General features: G+C 32.7%; 1 protein-coding gene across 24 annotated transcripts in view; it reads right to left on the bottom strand.

Annotated features, from left to right (window-relative positions):
• Positions 1-22,528, bottom strand: part of LOC105226621 (plasma membrane calcium-transporting ATPase 3) — a 529,385-nt gene that overhangs the window by 426,374 nt on the left and 80,483 nt on the right. For 19 of the 24 annotated variants that reach the window (XR_007423222.1, XR_007423221.1, XM_049460155.1 and 16 more), the window contains exons 4-16: positions 22,089-22,375; positions 20,154-20,364; positions 18,545-18,583; positions 6,368-6,753; positions 6,065-6,307; positions 5,770-6,011; positions 5,261-5,705; positions 5,106-5,193; positions 4,721-5,034; positions 4,461-4,659; positions 4,187-4,398; positions 3,981-4,132; positions 1,158-1,296 (exon numbers count right to left, since the gene is read on the bottom strand). Coding sequence is in view for 22 of the 24 variants with exons in the window: in XM_049460155.1 (XP_049316112.1) it covers positions 1,158-1,296; positions 3,981-4,132; positions 4,187-4,398; positions 4,461-4,659; positions 4,721-5,034; positions 5,106-5,193; positions 5,261-5,705; positions 5,770-6,011; positions 6,065-6,307; positions 6,368-6,753; positions 18,545-18,583; positions 20,154-20,364; positions 22,089-22,375 (2,957 nt within the window). In the remaining 2 variants the exon portion in view is untranslated. The remainder of the gene's footprint in view (positions 1-1,157; positions 1,297-3,980; positions 4,133-4,186; positions 4,399-4,460; positions 4,660-4,720; positions 5,035-5,105; positions 5,194-5,260; positions 5,706-5,769; positions 6,012-6,064; positions 6,308-6,367; positions 6,754-18,544; positions 18,584-20,153; positions 20,365-22,088; positions 22,376-22,528) is intronic. The other 5 variants (XM_049460161.1, XM_049460175.1, XM_049460160.1 and 2 more) reach the window with 1 other exon arrangement.

Genomic DNA, 22,528 nt, shown 5'->3' with positions numbered 1-22,528 from the left:
TTTTAACTGGTAACCACTGTAGCTTGGAAACCGCAAAGAAGATTTCAGTGAAATGTAGGTTTTGAAAACATGAAATATTGTGCCTGAAGTATCTTTTTAATTCCGATTTTTTATATACAATTAACCGTTAGGTTTTTCTCGAAAACTTTATGTTGAGACAACTATTGATAATTAATTAAACAAAATTAGATCAGGCAATTTTTATATGTGATTGATTTTAAATGAATATCCAAAGATCAGTGATTGTCCCCGCACGGAGCAATTGGAACTGGATCAACACAAACAAACAATATTTATAAAACTCTTTTAATTTTTAAATTTCTATCAAGTCAAATCGGAATTTTATTTAATGACGCTATGTTTTTACTATGGTGAAATAAAATTATTTATATTTATATTTATTTTTTATTTTATTTATATTTATTTAATTTGAAGATTTTGTTTTTTTTTTTTTGCTATATTTTAACGCAAATCATTGAATCTCTGCATTGGGGAGTTACACGCTTGCATTAGCAAATATGGTTATTTATTGCATCTGTGCATTTTTACTTGTATGCATTCTTCCTCGAAAATATTGTTGCGAATAAAAGCAACAACTAAGTGTACTTGACAGATATGTAAGAAATTTTCGAACTCTGACCTTTTAATTTCGAAACAAAAGTTATGAGATAGATTAAATAAGGTTTAAGTAAATACAAGGATATTAGAAAAGTTTTTATCTTACAATTGCGAACGATATGACTTGGAGTGTGGTATTTTTCATTATGCTATTATATTTATAAATGTGTATATAACATATATGTTTACGTAATTTTGCATAAATATGTATAGATTGTTAGAAATGTATCTATATTCATGTGATTGTATATATGGAATGTACAACTGAACTTACAGAATGAAAGTAACTGGATTACAAGAATTTTAAATATGAGTACAGTCAATATTAAAATAATAATATTTACTAAATATGAGCTCTATATAATATTTGTATTTCTGTATTTATAAATAAATGAAATAAAATAGATTTGGATATGAAATCATACTTAAAAATCGACTAAACTCTATGTCTATAGTAATTAAAAATATATTTGTTACGTAACTAATAAATATTTGTATAGATTTTTCTATATTTCAGAAGTTAGAAACAAACCACTTACTTGAGTTTGTAAACGCGTCAGTCCTCGAATCCATAGTATTTGACCAGCACGGGGTTTCTTATCTGAGTCAATGGAATCAAAGCGCTCTTCTCCCAAATGCATAGCATCAGTATATTCTTCAGGATGTCCACGACCCCATCTGTAAATAAATACACGAAATTGACACACAAAATGAATATACGAACATATTTTCAATACATACATACATACATATTATACAAGATTTTATTCAAATATATACAAAAATTTATGAATAGGATGCATTAAGTGTGTACAAAGTGAACGAAACTATTTAACATTGAAACTATACATTTAAACAAACTTCACTTTGTCTACACATTATACTAATGTACATAGAATCTATACACAAGCGAATTCTTCGTTAATATTAAACTGATATTAGACACAAGTATATAAAATAATATATTATATTTTGATACTATCTGCGGCGAAATTAATATATCAAAGCTTATACAGTTGTGGTCAACACTATTTTAGTGGCTAAACTTCTCCTATAACGAATACCAAATATATACAGATTTAAAAATAAATCTTACCAATACAATTTGTTTACATATTTGCTATAATCGAGTTTATTTATCAGAACTTATATTGTAATCAATATTAAATAAATATAATACAAATGATTAAAATTAAATTAGTATACAAAATCTGGATATATAAAAACACACAAGATATAATAATTTTGCATAACATTAAATAAGAAATGATGATAGCAGCACAATTAACATATTTGCACGAAGAAATTCATATTGGAACTACAAAACCGTTTTCAGAACAAACATTTTTCTGATCCAAAACATATTCGTTGATTTGAAGACATACTGACTCGACAAATTTTAATATAAAAAAAAATAAGTAAACGAGCCCGTAAGTAACCGGATTTTAGTACAAAAGAAATATCAAGTAATATTATACAACTTTAATTGATTTCAATATTAATATTATTAAATGTTAATACAAATATACAAAAATGTAAGTGAAATACGTTGCTTTCTTTGTACTTGTTATGCTATTTCAATCACATTAAGTATATACTTATGTATATTAATAGAAAAGGTACGCACATTCAGTATAATGCCCATATAAATTAATTAAAACAAAAGATTAATATTTACGTAAAATGGTATTTACAGTTTATTGCTTTTAGTGATAACTTGTTTAAAGAAATTGTATAATTTTTTTAATTATTTATGCAAATTTTATTTTATTTTTCTTATAAAGGTTTAACATCATGAGTCTAATTATTACATATATAATAAACAGATAATTAAAGTAAATAACAAAAGGATTTTTATTATGCACTTTCGTTACACATATGAACAAAAGTTATATCGAATATTGCTAAGTGTATTAAGTAAATAAACTGATTTTATAAGTATATGAAATATATAAGGAATATTAAACATTTGGTTTCAGTTTCATTAAGTCTGTATCTAAAGCAAGGACGTCCATATTTGTTAAATCAAGTGTGCACCTTAAGTCCAATCATATTGCGACGACATGGTTGGTTGTTCCATGTAAATTATAGGACTTAAAGTCGGTTCTTAAGGCCCGGTTCTTTATTTACCTTTACGATGCTAAAACTAACTAAAACTAATATTCAAATTCAAGTATATTATTATCATAGACACTTTTATACGAAATTTAATACAATGACATACGTCAAAGTAGCTATTATGAAACCATCAACAGTTTGACTGTTCTACACTGCAACCTTTTAACATAACTTATGTTTCAAAATGCGTGATACAATAAATATATCAATATACCAAAGCGTTAACGATGTGCAAAGCGTGATCATTTTAGCAAATAAAAATTTAATTCATAACCCGAAACCGTTTAGTAATATAATTTTATTTTACTATGTAGTCCCACCATTCCACCTATGCACAAATATATGTATGTGAACAAAATAATAGATATGAGTTTAGTTGGTACCGTTTTTTAGTCAAATTTTGTTGCAACTAATTTTTATACCGTTATATTCTTACGATGAAGGCGAATAGGTAGAGTGCTTTATTAAATTGGGTTGGCCATTATAATAGGTGTGGGTAATATTAAAAAAAGTGGTTATTTCAAAGTATTTTTCATATCAATTTAAGTATTGGAGTATTTACAATTTTATATTCCTTTGAAAACTGAAAAAAAAAAGAAATTATTTAGAGTGGGTCTTAAAATACACAGTGTCGTTTGGTAAAAACAACCCTTCGTGATGAAGGAAAAACGGTCAAATACATTGCAAATACGTCAGGACGGCCGAAAACTTCGTAACTAAGTCTCTAAACAAAAAAATAAAAATTTAATTGGAACTCGTGGTCGTTCAAGAAAAACAGGCCTTGGCAGCCTTTTCATTTCAAAATAAGGAGCAATTGTGGCGGAAAGCAAAGAAACTTCGAGATGATACCAAATTGGAAACATTATTTAGACCACTGCTATTTCTTGTTGTTAAAAAATTCAGTTTTAATACTCGGAATGAAAAATTTACGACATATTTCGGTTTAATAAAGTAAAGCAAAGATATAACTAAACAAAATAGTTTTTATTGCAAATCTATCAAAGTTATTAAAGTTAAACAGCTACCTATTACTTTATTCATAAGTATGTGTATATTTCTTGCATATGAGCGACTATGCAAGTACGTCAATGTAATTCTCTCATAGTATAACTAAATACTAAATTTCTAAAGATTAACTACAGTTTATTTTCTATCATCTTTTTTATGTGTGTTGTGTATAGATAAAGATACAATTATGTGAAAGACTGGAAGCGTTTATTATTCAATCGAAAATATTTACTCACGATAAAATTTTAGGCAATTTTCTTGTAGGCACTGAAGTGATTAATTGACCCCATACTAACGTACCAATACCAAAAAATATGCACCATAACCACTGATCAAGAGATAGTGCCTTAGTGGAGAATGCCATTTTACCATATTGTATAATAACAACCTAGAAAAATTCAAATTGCTTATACGCTTTTACAAATCGGAATAAAATGCATACCTGAGAAATCATTGTGAAAATCCATATTGTATAAAATATCGGATTAGTGAATAAACCTTCTACTACATTTCTCTGTCCATGTATTTTTCTTGCATTTATCTCATTGAACAAAGTCATCATTACGAATGTATTAAAAATTATAGTAAAATGTTGTGTAGGTCCAGCACCAAGGTCTTGCCCACGCCCGGATTCAATATCAAGTATCCAATCTCCTAAATTTCAAACAATGTATATTTAAATAAAGTACAGATACTAATTGAACAAATATTCTTACCCACAAACAATAGCCCGAATATAATAAATAGCTGATACAAAGCTTGTCCCAAAATATTCTTCATCATTGTGCGTGATATCAAAGGTTTAGTACGACCATACGGTTTACGTAAAAGCAAATCTGGTGTTGGAAGTTCAGTTGCTAAGGCCAAGGATGCAAGAGTATCCATAATAAGATTTACCCACAGCATTTGAACAGCCTGTTGATTTACGCAATAATATGATATGAACTATAAGCATTTACTTTCGATTAACATATACCTTTAGTGGTGAATCTTGGACTGCACATGCGCCAATAAATGCAACAATCACGGCAACGACATTCACTGTCAATTGAAATTGCAAAAATTTAGCGATTGAATCGTACACATTCCGCCCCCACATTACTGCCTTCACAATACTGCTGAAATTATCATCTGTTAATATAATATCAGAAGCTTCCTTTGCCACATCTGTGCCAGCAATCCCCATTGCAAAGCCTACGTCAGCTTTCTTCAACGCCGGACCATCATTAGTTCCATCACCAGTCACAGCGACGACTTCACGGTTTTCGCTTACTTTGCTGTCAATAATACCTGTTCACACAAAGTTATTTTATTTTTAAGGATATGATAGTAAATTAATCGACAAAGGAAACCATACACACCTTTAACAAGGGTGTATTTGTCTGTTGGTGATGAACGCGCTAACACTCGAAGCTTGGGCCACACTTTATCAAGTAAATGTTGCTGAACCTGTAAAAAAAATTGCAACACAATTTCTCTTTTTCTATGACCTATTAAGCTAATGCGATTCACTCACGTCTCCATTACTGTCCCTAATTCGACGGTTGAATTCTTTGCCTTCTAAAATGAGGAAATCGTCGTTTGGTCGCAATATACCACATTTAGAAGCGATTGATCGTGCAGTGTTTATGTTATCACCGGTAACCATACGGACAGTTATGCCAGCTCTCTGACACTTACGTATAGCATCAGGAACTTCGGGACGGACGGGATCTTCAATTCCTACAACACATAAGCATGTCAAATTAGTCATAATATTCTCTTCGTCATCCCAGTTTGGTTCGCCATCAATATGAACTTCGTTTATAGCTGCTTTGCCAGGTACAAAATCACGATAAGCAACGGAAATTGTACGAAGGCCATCACAAGCCATCGGCTCAATGACTTCTCGTATGAGTCGCTCTTGCATATCGCGAGTGAATTTTTCCAAAACTCCGTCGTGGCCATAAATAAAAGAACACCTAAAATATAAGAAAATTTATACTCAGGTTTTTCCAAAAATCAATCTTTCAATAATATTCATACTTTTTAAGCATTATTTCAGAAGCTCCTTTTGAAAATAGACGATATCCACCATTTGGACGAGGAATGACTGTGCCCATACTTTTGCGAACGGAATTAAATGTGTATACTCGTGTAAACTTATCTTCAGTAATTTCGTCACGAATCGACTGATATTTAACTCCTAAACCTTGAACGAATCCTAACAAAGCGCACTCAGTTTTATTGCCTACCTGTATTGGTAGATCTCCAGGATTTTGGCCAGGCTGTTAGGGAATGAAGTGTTATACGGTGTAAACTCTTTTTTGTCTACTCTTACCATGATATTCGATGTGTAAGCTGAGTTCACTGAAATACCCATTGTTATCAAATTGCCTACATGTTGCGGTATATCGTTCAAAGTGGGAAGAACTTTACACAATTTTTCACATATATAAGATTGAACGACAGTCATTCGATTTGTTGTAAGAGTACCAGTCTTGTCCGAGCAAATGGCAGTGGCGTTACCCATGGTTTCACAAGCATCTAAATGTCTCACTAAGTTGTTGTCTTTCATCATTTTCTACAAAGTTTTTAAAAGGCAATCACAGTCTCTCATCAAAGATGGTTAATATATACTAACCTTCACGGAATATGCTAACGACAGTGTAACAGCTAATGGCAACCCTTCTGGAACTGCTACTACTAATACGGTGACGCCAATAATCAAGTGTTTAACCAAATTGTTTGCATACGTATTTTTCCACTGTTTTTCTTCAATAACAAAAGTCTTTATGCAGAACTGGATAACTAGTATAATAACAGTTAATACAGCTATTGTAGAACCGGCATAACCAATTTGTATAGCCAACTTTGTCAATTTCGCTTGCAGAACAGACTTTTCCTTTTTATGACTTGCTTCAGCTGGGGATGAAGCTTGTTGAATGTGATTACCATCGGATTCAGATTTTAAACCATCTGTTGGTGGTGGGGACATGTTTTTCATGGGCGCCCGGCCATCATCAACACCTAGATACAGACGTTCTCAGTAATCAATATGTCACATTAATATATTTAAGATATTACATTGACAATAATGAAAAATTGAAAACCCAGAACAAAGACACACTACACTATGTTGTATTAATGATACAATTAATAAACCAATACGTAATTATCAATACATAGTATAAAACAAAGTTGATTTTTCTGTCACTATGTCCTTTGCATGATTAAATCTTTAAAACTACGCAACGGACTTTGATACGGGTTTTCTTAATAGGTAGAGTGATTGAAGAGGAAGGTTTATATGTGTAATAACATCCATTAAATAGTGGAGAAATACTGTTATTTTTGAGGTTTCTAATGTGATGTCGTAAATTAAATTTTTTCTGATTACATTTCAAACGCAGGCTGAACCTTACGAGATTTATTCAAACAATGTACTATGTATTGTACACATTGAAAGGGTCAACAGAAAACTCCGTGAAGTTATATACCTATCTCTTATGGATATCCCACAATAACATTTTTTGTCATTCACTTTTTACGACAAGTAATGGCCAATTTTCATTGCGATTTTAACCAATACAGTATTAATACTTATTCAATTAAATTCTATTAATACATTGTTGATTTAATATAAATCTGTATGGCCCTTTACTGCATATGATTTAAATTAATATTTTTGAATATATTACAGATTTAAAAATTACGAGACGTAGTGTTTGGGCGGTACAGCCGGTACAGTCGGAAGCCGGGGTTTCCCCTATAACACTTTGAATTTAGCAGCGAGCGGACGCGTTTATTATCGGAGCTCTCTAACGATGAAAATTTATACGGAAACGAAGAAGTATATGCGTACAATTTCAAACTGACCCTTCCTCAAAAATAATACAATTGCTAAATATTTGGAATAGTAGAATAAAACTGCACCCAAATACGCATTGCAATGGATTACAACTGGCTCAGTAATCAGTCGATGAATGCCAGCCGACGTTTTCGTCTTTCCACGCTTGAGAACCGGTATCAACAGTATTTCCCCCTAAAAAACAATGCTTTATTAACACACGAAAAAGCATTCGATCCATTTTTTGTAAACTAACTCGAGTTGCTTCACAAAAATGTTATATGTATATATTTTATAGTAATAGTTATAATCAAACTAATAGTCCTGTATAAACATTTTCTGTAATTAATTAGCTAGCACGCATGATTTAGTTTTCATGTTCATATTTCATATGTATGCCACATATGTACGAATTTTGCTATTAAGATTATATTGCTGCAAGTGATGAATACTATGATTGAATTAAGATTACACATTTTTCAATGCCCGGAAGTACTGCAAACATATAATCGATGACGCAACAAGATTTACACAGTTGCATGTAATTATGTACGTATGAGAGAACTGCAACGTGTAATAAATTTTTGATCATAATCTAGTATTGATCCGCTACTCTGTCTGATTCTGTCAGTTCGATTCATGTACACGAATCGACACGTTTGTCTTCAAATCAGTTGACCATGGTCGGTACACGAATTGATCAACAATGTTGTCTATGATGAACTGAATTGGTTTGATTGTGTTTTTGACACGACTGTATGTTCAGACATAATCATAGTCGTTGCACTCTCTGGTATGGTAAAAAAGACCTTTCGAACATTACGTAGAAGGAAAACACACTGGAAAAATCTTAATTACATAACGGGACATCTCGACAAACTAAAGTGTATGGCATGGATACTAACTGTCAAATCTATTGCCATTATCATAACATAATCATTTGCGAAAAGGCGTCGGGTAGGTATGTTCGAGCTGATGTAGGCGCATGTTTTGAAGTCTTCAACTGTTTAAATTTTTATATGGATGAAAAAAATTTATGTTATTTATAAAAATAGGAGAAATATATTTTTTTCTATAAATATATTTCTTGAAAACAAAAGATTTCATATTTTCAGACTATAATAAATTTTGTAGTATAAATTTTATACACCAATTAAAATAACATATATTAAATAGCAATGATTGAATTGATTTATGCATGTATAAGTTTTATTATAAGTATTAAGACTTCGCTCAATCGCCAACCATTTTGTAAATTTTTCTGCAAATTAACAATACAAGGTGCGTTCCAAAGTCAACAGGACTTTTTGAATCTAACGCCCCTGGTGACGCCATCTATATTTCGTCTGCTAGAATCTGCTATCTATATCGATTGTCCAGTGAGAATTTCATGACATTTGATTGATTGGAAGTGACGTTATTGCGTTTTAAGTGTCAGTATGTTTGTGTTATCGGTGCGAAAAAGAGCTTCGAACAAAGAGCCTACATTAGATTTTGTTTTAAAACTGGTAAAACTTTTACCGAAACGTTTCAATGGATGAAACAAGCTTATGACGACGATTACCTATCCCGTAACAGAGTGCAAGAGTGCTTTCAACGGTTTCAAACATAAATGACGATCAACATGTGGGCCAATCAAAATCCGTGATCACCGGAAATTCCATCGAATGAAAATGATGATTTCGGCTGATTTTTGATAAATTCAATCATCCTTGAAATTCTTGGAAATGGATTTACACATCTCCAAAACATCCGATTTATGGCATTTTCCCGAACATTTGGGCTTACGAAAGGTGTGTGCACGATTTGTTCCGCACAAATTAACTGACGACCAAAAATGGCTCAGAATCCAACATTCAATTCGACGCTTGTGACCGATTATTTGACAAAAATCACATTTTAACCATTAACCACTCCACTTATTCACCTGATATGGTACCGTGGGACTTCTTCCTTTTCGGAAAAATACCTTTGCCCATGCAAGGAAAGTGTTATGCAGACGTAGAGGCCATTCAAAAGGCTTGCACCGGCATACTGGCGGTCATACCAGCCAACGAGCTAAAACACTCGTTCGACATGCTTTTGGACCGTGCAAAAAGCTGTATTGAAGAAGAAGGAGACTAGTTTGAATAAAATAAATTGATTTTGCTAAAAAAAAAACATTTTTTTTTTTTTTTTTTTTAAGTCCTGTTTACTTTGGACTCACCTTGTGTTAAACTAAATATTAATTTGTTGGAAAAATGTATTAAATTATTTTGAAAATGTACTTAATTTTTATAATTTAACACAACCGTATTAATATTCGCTCCACTAAATTTAATATTAGACGTATTTTATTTGACCAGCAAATGAAGCTATTAGCTTATTTTGTATGGAAAACTTAGCCAACATAATTTTGTTGACTTGTCATAAGCTATCAAACCTTATATATTGAACTAGAGACATTGCCAGTTCATCGATTTTTTTTATTCACAATAGCTATGTTTTTTTCCAAAAAACAGTAGTTGGCAATAACGATAAGTTCGTTTTGAAGCTTAGGATCCAGCTCACAAGAAATGTGGAAACTTCATGTAAAAAACGCTTAAGAAATGATCAAGGAAATTTTCTGCGGTAAATTTTCTTGTGCTAGTATGCAGCTCTGAAGAAATCTAGTACTAATTTTTAATTCATTTTGTCAATAAAATGCGAATATGGCAATGCTTGTTTTGCGAAGAAATCGACAATTGTTTTTTGAAGGAGCTTCAAAGTAATCGTTAAATTCATCCTAAATTAGTTAAAAACATTATTATGAAATATAGTTCATTTTGAAATGTTGTATAAAACTTGCCAATCATCAACAACATTCCTTAAGAGGGGGGTAAGGTTTGAGAACTTTTTTCCATTTCCTTTATTTTTTTCTGAACCATCAACATCTCAAGAATATTGTGTTAATGTTTTAGGTCATTCGGAGAAAAACTAACGAAGTTACAGCAGGTTGAATAACGGTACCTCTAACTTAGGTTTGCGCGCCTTCCAGCTACCTGCGCTGAGTGTACAAAACTTTGAATCGATTTTCCCAAATATGTCATTTTTAAAGTCGGTGACCAGTTTACAGAAAAAACTACTGCATCGATCGTTTTGAAATTTTGTTCAAATATTCTACATATATACAGCTCTCGAATGACGTCGAGTTTTTCCAAAAATTTACTAACAATTTTACAATATCAAATAGGTCGATTTTTTCGTCTAAAATTGTCATTTTGATTGAAAATGGTACCAAAAATCTTAAAATAAAAAAAAAACTCGACGTCAATTTAAAAATAAACTAATAAACTAAAGAAAGTATTTTGAAATTTTGTTCAAATATTCTACATATATACAGCTCTCGAATGACGTCGAGTTTTTCCAAAAATTTACTAACAATTTTACAATATCAAATAGGTCGATTTTTTCGTCTAAAATTGTCATTTTGACTTGAAAATGGTACCAAAAATCTTAAAATAAAAAAAAAAAACTCGACGTCAATTTAAAAATAAACTAATAAACTAAAGAAAGTATTTTGATTTTTGGGTTTCAGATAATCCAGTGATGATGTAGGCTGGTCACCGCACAAAAACTTCTTTTCGAGGTGCCTGCAGAGATGGACGATAAAGTCCTCGCTATTTTTCGATAAAACTTTTTTTAAGTATCCTTCAAATATTGTACTTTCATATAATAATAAGTAAAATAAAAGCAATAACTTTTTCTAAAAAAATTCATGAAAAAAGGTCTTTTTTCGACGAAACAAATATAGTTCGCTGAACTATGCCAATGTCGTCGTATCTCTCATACAGTTCATCGTTCCATCGAATGCGATTTTCGCTGTGGTCAACGCGCAAAGGACCATAAATCTTTCGCAGAATTTTTTTCTCGAAAACTCGCAACGTCGACTCATCGGTTGTTCTCATCGTCCAAGCCTCTGCACCATATAGCAGTTTGGTTTTTGTTCGTCGAGAGAGGACTTTAATTCTCAATTGCCTACTTAGTCCGAAGTAACACCTGTTGGGAAGAGTTATCCTGCGTTGGATTTCCAGGCTGACATTGTTGGTGGTGTTAATGCTGGTTCCAAGATAAACGAAATATCTAAAACTTCAAAGTTATGACTGTCAACAGTGACGTGGGAGCCAAGTCGCGAGTGCGACGACAGTTTGTTTGATGACAGGGGATATTTTGTCTTGCCCCCGTTCACTGCCAAACCCATTTGCTTTGCTTCCTTGTCCAGTCTGGAGATAGCAGAACTAACGGCGCAGGTGTTGAGGCCGATGATATCAATATCAAGCTAAGACCGTTTTATTTGTTCATAATTTAGCTATTACCTTGTGATAGTCAAATAAAACACGCCTATTGCCGATATGAAACGACATGTGTAAATGCGATGTGTTGCATCTTCGAAATTTTCATAGATATGAAAACTGATCTGTCAAGCTGCTGAAATGACAGTTCATTGCTTTCAATATATGGAATACTAATTAGTGGTAAGCAATATGGAGTCTCCAAAGGCAATACGCACAGCAATACAGTTAGTATACAACAAATTTTTTCGTGTCGAGATGCTCGTTATAACGTAAAAGAGAAATGATTTAATTTGAGGTTTGAACTCTTTGCTTCAAAAAACTCTCGTTTATATTAGACTTTTGGTTCATACAAATCGCCGCAGCTATGAAGAATACAACAACGATATTCTCAAGTATACTCATTTAACGCGTTAGGGTGCCTGCAGGTTGGACGATCAAAGCCGAGCCGAGCGTGTGTGCATACAGTTTCATACGAAATCACACAGGCAGCGCAGAGTAAAAGCTGACCGACGCCAAGCGCAAAGCTGATCAATGTAAGAAAATAATTTCGAAGGGTTTTTCTACGTTGACCGGCGCCGAAAAACACATATTTATTATAAATGTAAGGACCCGGCGAACTCTGTTTTGCCTTAAAGGAAACAAATAAGCAGATTTTGGATTTTTTTAAGACCTTTTTCGGGAAATACAAATTAAATATTTTAATGATTCTTTGTTGTTCATGTATTCTAGTGCAGAAGTCGTACTCTTCAGTTAAATACCTGTGTATAACGCGATATTTTCTGTTTAAGGGGCTATACCAGTTTGACACTTTCAAAAAAAAAAATTTTATTTACATTTGCCATACAATGGACTACGATCTTTTCGATTGGTTGAAAATTGTCAATTTGACATTAAAAAAACGACCATTTTTTTTGTAAAAAAACTAATTTTTTTTTTTCAAAATTACGCCATTTTCTTAATTTTTGTTATTTGTCAAAGATCGTAGTTCATTGTATAGAAAATATATTTAAGTTTAATAAACATTTTGAATTTTTTGTTTCAGCCACTCATTCGACCGGAATCATGCCAGCAGTTGAGGCACTTTTTTTTTGGCCTCTCAAAAGACAGTCCATAACTCCGTTATTTTTCAATATTTTTGTAAAAAAAATCTTAAAATATAGCTGAAAATATAATTTATTACATTCAAAGAAGTTCGAAATGTTCAATTGCGTAGTTTCTCTTAAAAAAAATCACGAAAATCGGCTAATATTTTATGCGCCACACTGATATAGCCCCTTAAATATCAGGTGCAGATGACCATTGAACATGCCACATATGTACAATTGACCAAGCAAAAAACAGCTTTTTTCGAATTTGCTGAAGTGATTACTCGGAGACAAATGATCCGATCGCTATCAAATTTTTTTGCATCTTCTCTATATAGTACTCCATACGATGACCCTCCAGTTTATTGATTTAATCAAAAATCGAATTTTACCAGGCCAAAAACGACCATAATTTTGGGTGAAGTTTCACTTTTTTTCAACATGCCGCCATTTTGTCAATTTTTGATTTATTAGCCCGTACAATCATGGTAGACAATATGTTTTAGTTTAACGAGAATTTTTTTTTAGGTTTCATCAACAGTGAAGACTGCAATCATGGTAGCAGTGGAGGACCTTTTTTTTGGCGCTGCCGGAGATCGCTTGACATTTCAAAAATATTTAATATTTTCTTTCTTTTTTGTGTACTCTTAAAACATGTATCAATATACCCTCAAAATTTTAAAACGATTGATTTGTTTTTTTTTAATCCCAAAAAATGCCCTTTTTTTACGCTGTCACACTAGGTGTGCCCCTTAAGGAAAACATGACTGATGATCCGTATGTCGAAATACCCCAAAAACTCCATGCTGCCGTATGCCTGTGAAGAAATTCCGCTTGCTCCAGCAGGATAACGATCCCAAGCACACAAGTGAAGTTGCTAAAAGGTGGTTTGAGGAAACGAATGGCAAGGTAATGGAATGGCCGCCAGTCAACTGACATCAACCCCATAAAAAAAATTTGGACTGATGCCAAGGAGACAGTAGCCCGAGGTAATTCGACGTCGATCACGTAACTATAGGAGGCTGTGAAGAGAGCATGGGAGTCTATTTTCATCGAATGATGCCAATAACTCGTTGACTCAATGCCACGACGCTGTGCTGCAATACCAAAAATTAAGGGGTTACATGGGTTTCACAGTTTCAAAAAATCGAAATTTTTTTGTCTTATTAAATTCTATAGCATTTCTAGAATATTGTCCTAAATGTTAAAGTTGATTTGAGCAATAGTTTCGGAGATACAACCCTGAGAACTTTTGCGCTCGAGGGAAGCTAGGCTAAGTGCGCCGTCTTTAAACGCGTTTTTCAAAGTCGGTTGTCAAGATTTCTCGCGAACTACTCAACCGATCTTGATGAAATTTTACACAGGTCTTCGAGATATCATTTACAAGGTCTTGACGGAAGGACTTTTTTTTAATTACAACTATTTAAAAAAAAAAAACAAATGTAGAGAAATTTTCATCGAAATTTGCATTTTTTAATAAAAACGTCTGCCAAAAATCCAATTTTCATTTTTTTTCCTTCGTCCAATACCTAGTGTACTGTCTTTACTAAAACACGTATTTTTTATTTTTATTTCTGATGATCCTGAAAGAAGTTCTGCTGACAACGCAGATGCACTTTTTTCCCGAGGGACTGCCGGAAATGGCGTCGTAATGACTGCCATTATGATATTGTTTTTTTTTTTTTTTGAAAATTTTACAAAATGTTTATTAAATATGAGTTTTAAAAAAAAAACAAATTCATTAAAATATTTCATCTTTTATTGTAAAAAAATTATTGAAAAAAGCCCGTTTTTTGCCCGAGGAAACCCATGTAACCCCCTAAATACTACTTTCATTAAAAGACAATATCCAATTATAGAAAAAGTAAAAAAAAAAATCGAAATTTCGGGCTTAGATTATTACACTACTAAGTTTTCGACCGCCGAAATTCCTCAGAATTTTTTTTCCATATATTTATAATTCAATGAAATTAGTTAATCAATGAGGTTTTTTTCTTGATTTATTTTACTTAGTGTTAGGGGTTTTATGGCAAAAAATATTTTTTTTTTTATAAAAACGATATCTTACAGTTCCTCTTCTACGTTTGCGCACTACTAAGAATTTGACCGCAACTGTATGTTAAAAAATGTTTTCAACAGCAGCCACATACAGCCATGGACACATAAATAGCACACTTGGCAATGGAATAAGAAAACATTTATTTATTCCTTAGGTTTATCACTTACGGATTTAAAGAGAAATGCGTTTTATTTTAAAAATTATTCACTTTAATATAACTATAACACTGAAACAATAAATATTTTATTATCGCCAAAAAAAAACGAAAACATCAATATCCTATATGACAGCTTGGACACATAAATAGCACAATCTGAAAAGGGGTTAAAAAAAAGGTACAAAAATGTATAAAAATTATTAAAAAATTGCAAAAGATTGTTCATTTCGTTAGTATTTTGTACTATATCCATCATTTTTAAGCATCCGCTCACATCTTTTCTGCATGCTGTCCACCAGTTCCTGATATCGTTCCTTTGGGATTGAATACCAAGGCTCCTCAATTCCAGCCCATAAAATATGAAAATTTTTGAATTTTTTGCTTGATGTTTTGAACTTTATATCAATTCATAAATTTTCTATTGGTTTCAGGTTTGGGTTTTGCGCAGGCCACTCATAGATTTTAAATTTTTTATTGCCGAGAACATACTTTACTACCTTTGCGGTGTGTTTTGGATCATTGTCTTGCATAAATGTCCAGTTTATGGGCATGGATTGAAATACATTTTATTTTTCAGTATATCTAAATACTAAAACTGGTCCATTTTACCATTTATTCGAACAATTGGCACGATGCCATGCCATGAAAACACGCTCCAGACCATGATACATCCACCGCCGTGCTTAATGGTTTTTTTGGTATACCTAGGTTTAAGGGATTGACCTTGTGGACGACGTAAAAATGATTTTCCAACTGGAACCTTCCTATTTATCTTGGTTTTGTCATTCAAAAACACATTCTTCCAAAATTGTGCTGGTTTGTCTCCGCGGGCCTTTCCAAATGCCAGTCGAATTTTGATGTGGCGTTTTGACAGGAGTGGTTTCTTGCTGGTAATTTGTCCAAAAAGTTGAGTTAAGTTGAGTCGTCTTCCTACAAGCTTTCTGGACACGTCCACACCATATTCGTCATTAATTTCGATCATAATTTCTCTGGTTGACTTAAAAGGATCCGCTTTGCTCTTCCGTACTATGTATTTGTCAACACTAATATCGGATTTACGTGGTCCTGGTGTTCTTGGTATCTTTTTATTGACACAAGGTGGGTCTGTTTTGTTGCATAAAGAGCATTTTATAACATTTTTGGAGAGCAATATATTATTTTAGCAATTTTGACAGGATCTTTTCCTTTTTTGCTCATATTGGATATAAGGACTCCCTTTTCCGGCGTGGAATGTTTTTTTCCTTCTCATTTTAACGAAATATCGATGAAATAATTATATATTCGCAGAATTAAATTAAAAATATGCGAGAACCGCACACAAAATTAAAAAAAAAGTACGAACTTAAAAATGTGCTATTTATGTGTCCACCTCAAATCAACACTATACGCAATAAAATTGTCGCGTACAAAATTTAATAGAAAATAAACAGTATTTTTATGCAGGGAAATGAGCCTCATAACAGTGACAAGGAGATACATACCAAATTTTTATTGTTCAGCTACTTTAGGATTAAAAAAAATTAGAATTGATATGGGATTCAGATGTGTGCTATTTATGTGTCCATGGCTGTATATGTATGTATGTACCGTTCATGTGAAACAAACTGTCAATCAGAGTGCAAAACTAATTTTTCACCTAAAACCAGAGTGCTTGAATACGAAGGCTGGCGTTTTGTACTTTTTCGCACTGCCATCTAAAATGCCTGGATCTTCATCAAGAAGCCTGACTTATAAATATTTATTTTCCACCCATGCACGAAAATTTTTGAATACTGCTTAGTTAAAAAATCCCCAATATTCACCAGTTCACTTCTTCTGACTGAGACACTGTACAAATTAAAATAATAATAATAATAGGAGCATCAATACTGATAGTAATGTGGCATATTTATTAAGGGGTTAGGGGTAGTTAGAATTTTCAAGAAATTAATTGTTTGCATTTTCGTTAAGTGTAATATCTTAAAAATATTCTCCGAAAATTTCACGTTGATCCGATAATTAGTTTTTAAGTTATTCGAGAAATAACAAAGAGAGTTCGGGCACTTCAAAGCGCTAGTATGAAACTTTAAACGCACTTTTCTCAAAACTATGTTTTTTGAATCGATGACAACTATAACTCGAAACCCGTTCAATAGATTTTAATGAAATTTGTACAGCTTTTAGAATACATAATAAACTCGGGCCTGAACGAAGAATTTTTATTGTTTCGAAAATTTCGATTTTTTTAGACCAATTAATTGTTGATTTTTTCGCAAAAATTTAGAAAAAAAAATTTCTGAGGGCGCCATTTTGTATAATTTTGAAAAAGGAAAAAATATAATCTTTCGATCAGGTCCGGGATTATCTATTTATAAAACTAATTTTTTTTTGTCCGACTGTTTTTAGATGAATCTCCAAGGACTTATGCTTGTCACCACAAGTACCTTTTTTTGGAACTGGGCCAACACAAATAACTACAGCTTTGGAAATAATTTTTTTTTTTTTCGTGACTTCAAGTCAACACATCTTATAATAATGCCACATTACTACTTTTGTAAAATAACATGATTTAGTGGCAAAAAGAAATACTGAAAACTCTAATTTTTTCCTGCTTCTGACTACCCCTAACTCCTTAACGCTTGACGCGCATACCTGTTACGAACCTTAAAATCGCTTAGAGAATTTATAATTATACGCATATGTTATTAAAATAATTGAAAACTAACATTAAGCACTTGAAATATTTACGGCTGTGTAAAAATTATGAGTTTTAGAACACAATACATAAGTGCAACAAATATTAAATAATGTGCAATAATAAAATTAATAAAAAAAACTTCAAACCAATGGCGAACGCAGAGGTAGTCAGTTAATTCAAAGGTATATTATTACATGCTGAAAACAGCAAATATTCTCGTTTGTATACAGTAAATTACAACAGTAGTATTAGTTGAAGCAGCAATTAAAAATTGTACCACCTTATTAAAAAGAAAACATTTGAGCGCCATCAAATTTTTAAAATAATTACATTTTCAGTTCTAATTTTCTGCAAATACCTATGAAAAAATTGTTTGGAGCCTTACAACATCAATGTTTTATTTCTTTTCAAGTAACCAAGTTCGCGTTCGTCAATGATAGAAGAAGCAAGTGCATAGATTTTTTTGAAGTTATATGTAATGATATTGGTTAGAACAAATTGAACCAAGTATATATACACAAATATAGACTTGTTTACATAAGAACTTTAAACAATAAGTGCAATTGCTCTAAATAACCCTACATATAGTTGTATTTCATGTTACAGGTTCAAATGAGTTTTATAACAGAAAAATTAATTGCTGTTTTAGTAGTGTGTGAATAATTGTCATCATAGTTCACCTGTTAAGCTCTTGCTTTGCTTTTTCGCCTTTTTAGCTTCTGCTTAATAGAACATTAAACGGCAATCCGATTTTTAAGCAATTTTGGTAATTTGCAATTTCATCCAATTTCATGTTCAATATGGTGATAGTAAAAGCAGTTTAGTAAAGTATTTTCACATTGCATGGCGTATTGTTTGTCCAGTTTATGGTACACATAAATATTTTAATTCATCCCAATTTATTGACATTATTTCGAGTTTAAGAATTGTCATTATTTTATTATTTATCGGTTCATTGTAGTGGCAGATGAGTAGATCAATGAGCAATCATTCAAATCACACCATGCAACAAATATGAGCAGAAAATGTAAAAAAATACAAAAAAAAACATTAAAGTAGTAAAAAGAGAAGAGCTGAGAGGACTATAATGAAAGGATTATCTCATCAAAAATTTATACCGTTTAAGTAAACATACACTTGGAAATATAGTACCACTATCACTTTGCTCCGTCATACAAATATCGCAACATAAATTGTCATATTGGGTTGTGCGGTATTTTCGCTAGTTGGCGCTGAAAGCGCGTAGTTCTAGTTTTATTTGTCGCATCGGGTCATGCTATACCTTTTTGGAAAGCTCATTTCACGCGCTAACACGTGTTTGATTGATTGTCGTTTCTTCCAAGTCGTTCGTGAGTTATAGCGTCATAAACATGTAGCAAAATAAAGAGAAAATACGCAAATAAAGGCAAAAATGCATCTCAAGCCGCCAATAAAATTTGTGCAGTTTATGGACCCGATACAGTTTCCATTTCCACCGCACAACGATGGTTTCAACGTTTTCGTTCTGGTGTAGAGGTGGTCGAAGATGCGCCACGCTCCGGAATGCCTGTCGTCGAAAATTGCGATAAAATCGCTGAATTGGTCGAAAGAGACCGGCATAGTAATCATCAAACCGTTATAAACCATTTGAAAAAGCATGGAGTCACTAAAAAGCTCCATGTATGGGTGCCACACGAATTGATTCAATAAAAATACCGCAAGACTTTTTTGGCAACCTAATATTATCAACACATTCATCTATTCAAAAAAAAAACCGATACTCGTAAAATATTTTAAGTAACAATTTGGGAAATTTTAGTAAGACGCCATTTCTAAATATTACCAGAATGTTTGTTTTTGTTAGTTGTTTTAAAAACGCCTCATACTTCGGGTAAATACATAAGACATATTCAATACTTTATATGCTAAATGTGTGCTTTATAAATAACTGCAAAAATCCTTACATATTCTTATACATACTGTATAAGCATATCACGTATTTTGAAAGCTTTACTAATTCTAGATATTAAAATGTTACAGATCTGAAGAGATCAGATCAAGAGTATCATGAAACCTGTAATTTGTATAAAAATATATTATAAGAACAGAAATGTCTCGATTTTCGAAAGGCACATGAAATGTGTAATAGTCACCTCAAAATACATATACATGTCTTCTGCAAAGTGGATATAAAAATGTAAAATATATAGTACAATTACAAAGTCAATGGGACAGGAAGAAAACTACATATATAATCGGAATTTTTATGCAGTATAGAATATAATTTTTAATTTTTTCAAAAATACTGACCTTTTTTCCGCTTTTTCAGCTCAGCTTCTTGTTCATCAACGGCAGCACCCAATAGCGTGAATATTATACCTGCTTGAGAATTTACACCCACAGCAGTTACCACCATTTTCCCGCTACCTTCCATAACGTGTGTACCCGAAAGAACCATGGGATCTACGTCTACACCTTTCTTAACGTGATCTGATTCACCCGTTAAAGAAGATTCATCGACCTAAAATATTTAGCGAGACAAAATATTGATATATGTACAGTGGTGGTCATATACTTAGCACACTCGTACTTTTAAGGAAAAATGTTCCATAAAATTCATGTCTTTACCAAAAACTGAAATATTTTCACATATATTCATATTTCACAGATAGATTAACTTAAATAATAACATAAAGGACGATGTAATCAAAACCTACAAAAAAAAAGTAAGAATAAATGATTACTACGTTGGACACATACTTAGCACATTTCAGGTTTACCTACAAAAACTTTGGCAATCCGTTCCGAACCAAATTTTACTTCAATATTTCGTTGGAAAACCTTTATTTTTGATCACTTCAGAACATCTTTTAGGCAAACTCTCCACCAAACGTCTACCTTGTTCCACAGGTATGTTCAACCATGCACTTTTGATGTTCTGCTACAATTCTTCTAAATTTTTGGGTTTTTTGCCCTCAATCCTTCTCCCAACTTCACTCCAAAAATTCTCGATTGGATTGAGATCAGGTGACTGAGCTGGCCACTGCAGAATGGGAACGCATTGCTCCTCCAAGAAATTTTTCACCAAACGCGAAGTATGTTTGGGGTCATTATCATGCATGTAGTGTCATCTTAGAGGCATATGGTCGTCGACAAATGGAATCATGTGTTCTGTTAATATGTTATTGTAAACAAATTGATCCATTTTTGACGTTATCCTAACGATAGGTCCAACACCGTGCCAAGAAAAGGCCGCCGACACCATAATATTTCCTCCTCCATGTTTCACTGTTTTTTGTGTATACCCAGAATTGTGCTGCTGGTTACTGGGGCGCCAGACGTAACGTTTACCGTCAGATCTAAATCTACAAAACTTAGATTCATCACTCCAGAGAAAGTTCTTCCAAAAAGAAAGCGGTTTGTTGATGTGGGCTCGTGCGAATGAAAGGTGCGCCTCCAAGTTCTTCTTAGAAACGAACGGTTTCTTCTGTGAAATGCATCCACGCAGTCCGCCTTCATTCAAACGACGTCTGATCGTTTTAGATGAAACCTCTATTCCGTATACTGCATAATCTTCGGTTTTCATTTGTTTAGAGCTCTTGAATGGGTCGTTTTTTGAAATCCAACGAATTAGATTGTCTTCTTTGGAGGTGGTTTTGCGAGGCCTAGGAGCTCGCACTGCGGATTTAACTGTCCCAAAAAATGTCAAAATGTTTAATTGCGTTATAAATGAGCTTCCTTGAACACCCAAGCATTTTTGCAATCTGGGTTACCTACTGTCCTTCACTTCTTAACTTCACAATTATAGCCCGCTTTTCTTCCGAGCAACACAAACCTCTAGCCATATCTAATCAGTAAATTTAAATTTAAATTTAATTCAAAACCGCAGTTTTTATATTAAATAATCTCTCACCAACAAAATTTTTTGTATTCGAAAAAAAATTTTTCTTAAAACTTTAAAAAACTTCGACAGTCTAAGAAGTGTGCTAAATATGTGTCCACTCACAAAAGCTGCTGATAGTTAAATAATCCTTCTATTTACGACAGTAGCAAAAACAAAGCGACGAAACTTTGGGATATCTTAGCTTGGCACCTTGATCATGTCTAGACAAAGTGACGCCTTTGAATTTTGTAACATTACGAAGAAAACATCGTTTGCATTTAGGTAGAGTGATGTGTGCTAAGTATATGACCACCACTGTATATGTGTTAAAAATATGAACAGCAATTTAATCAAAATCTTACCTTTAAATCGTTACTTTGTATAAGTATACCGTCGGCTGGCAACAAGTCGCCGTACTTTATCTGCGCAATATCGCCGACAACGATATCACCAACAGATATTTGGCACACCTCTCCTCCGCGGATTACCGAAAATTTATGCTCACCTTCAATACGATTTTGCAGTCCCCGAAATTGACGCTCTTTCGAATAATCATTGAACGCTGTCACAAATACTACAACAATGACCGATATCAATATTGCTAGACCTTCAATCCAACCGTGATGATCCTCCTCTTCTTGTAGTACGGCTAAAACATGAAAACAATTACAAATTCGGACAACGCTTGTAATCCTAATATAAAGCACATATAATTGTTGGTGAATTTAACAAAGAATACTATGAATTCAAGTGTGAAAATCTTCTAAAGTAAAATTAATAAAAATGTTAATATTATATGTAT

This window comes from Bactrocera dorsalis, chromosome 6 (genome assembly GCF_023373825.1).
Source record: "Bactrocera dorsalis isolate Fly_Bdor chromosome 6, ASM2337382v1, whole genome shotgun sequence".
In the NCBI taxonomy this organism is placed as follows: domain Eukaryota; kingdom Metazoa; phylum Arthropoda; class Insecta; order Diptera; family Tephritidae; genus Bactrocera; species Bactrocera dorsalis.
The sequence above is the reverse complement of the archived record's forward strand: the minus strand, read 5'-3'. Positions and strand labels throughout refer to the sequence as shown.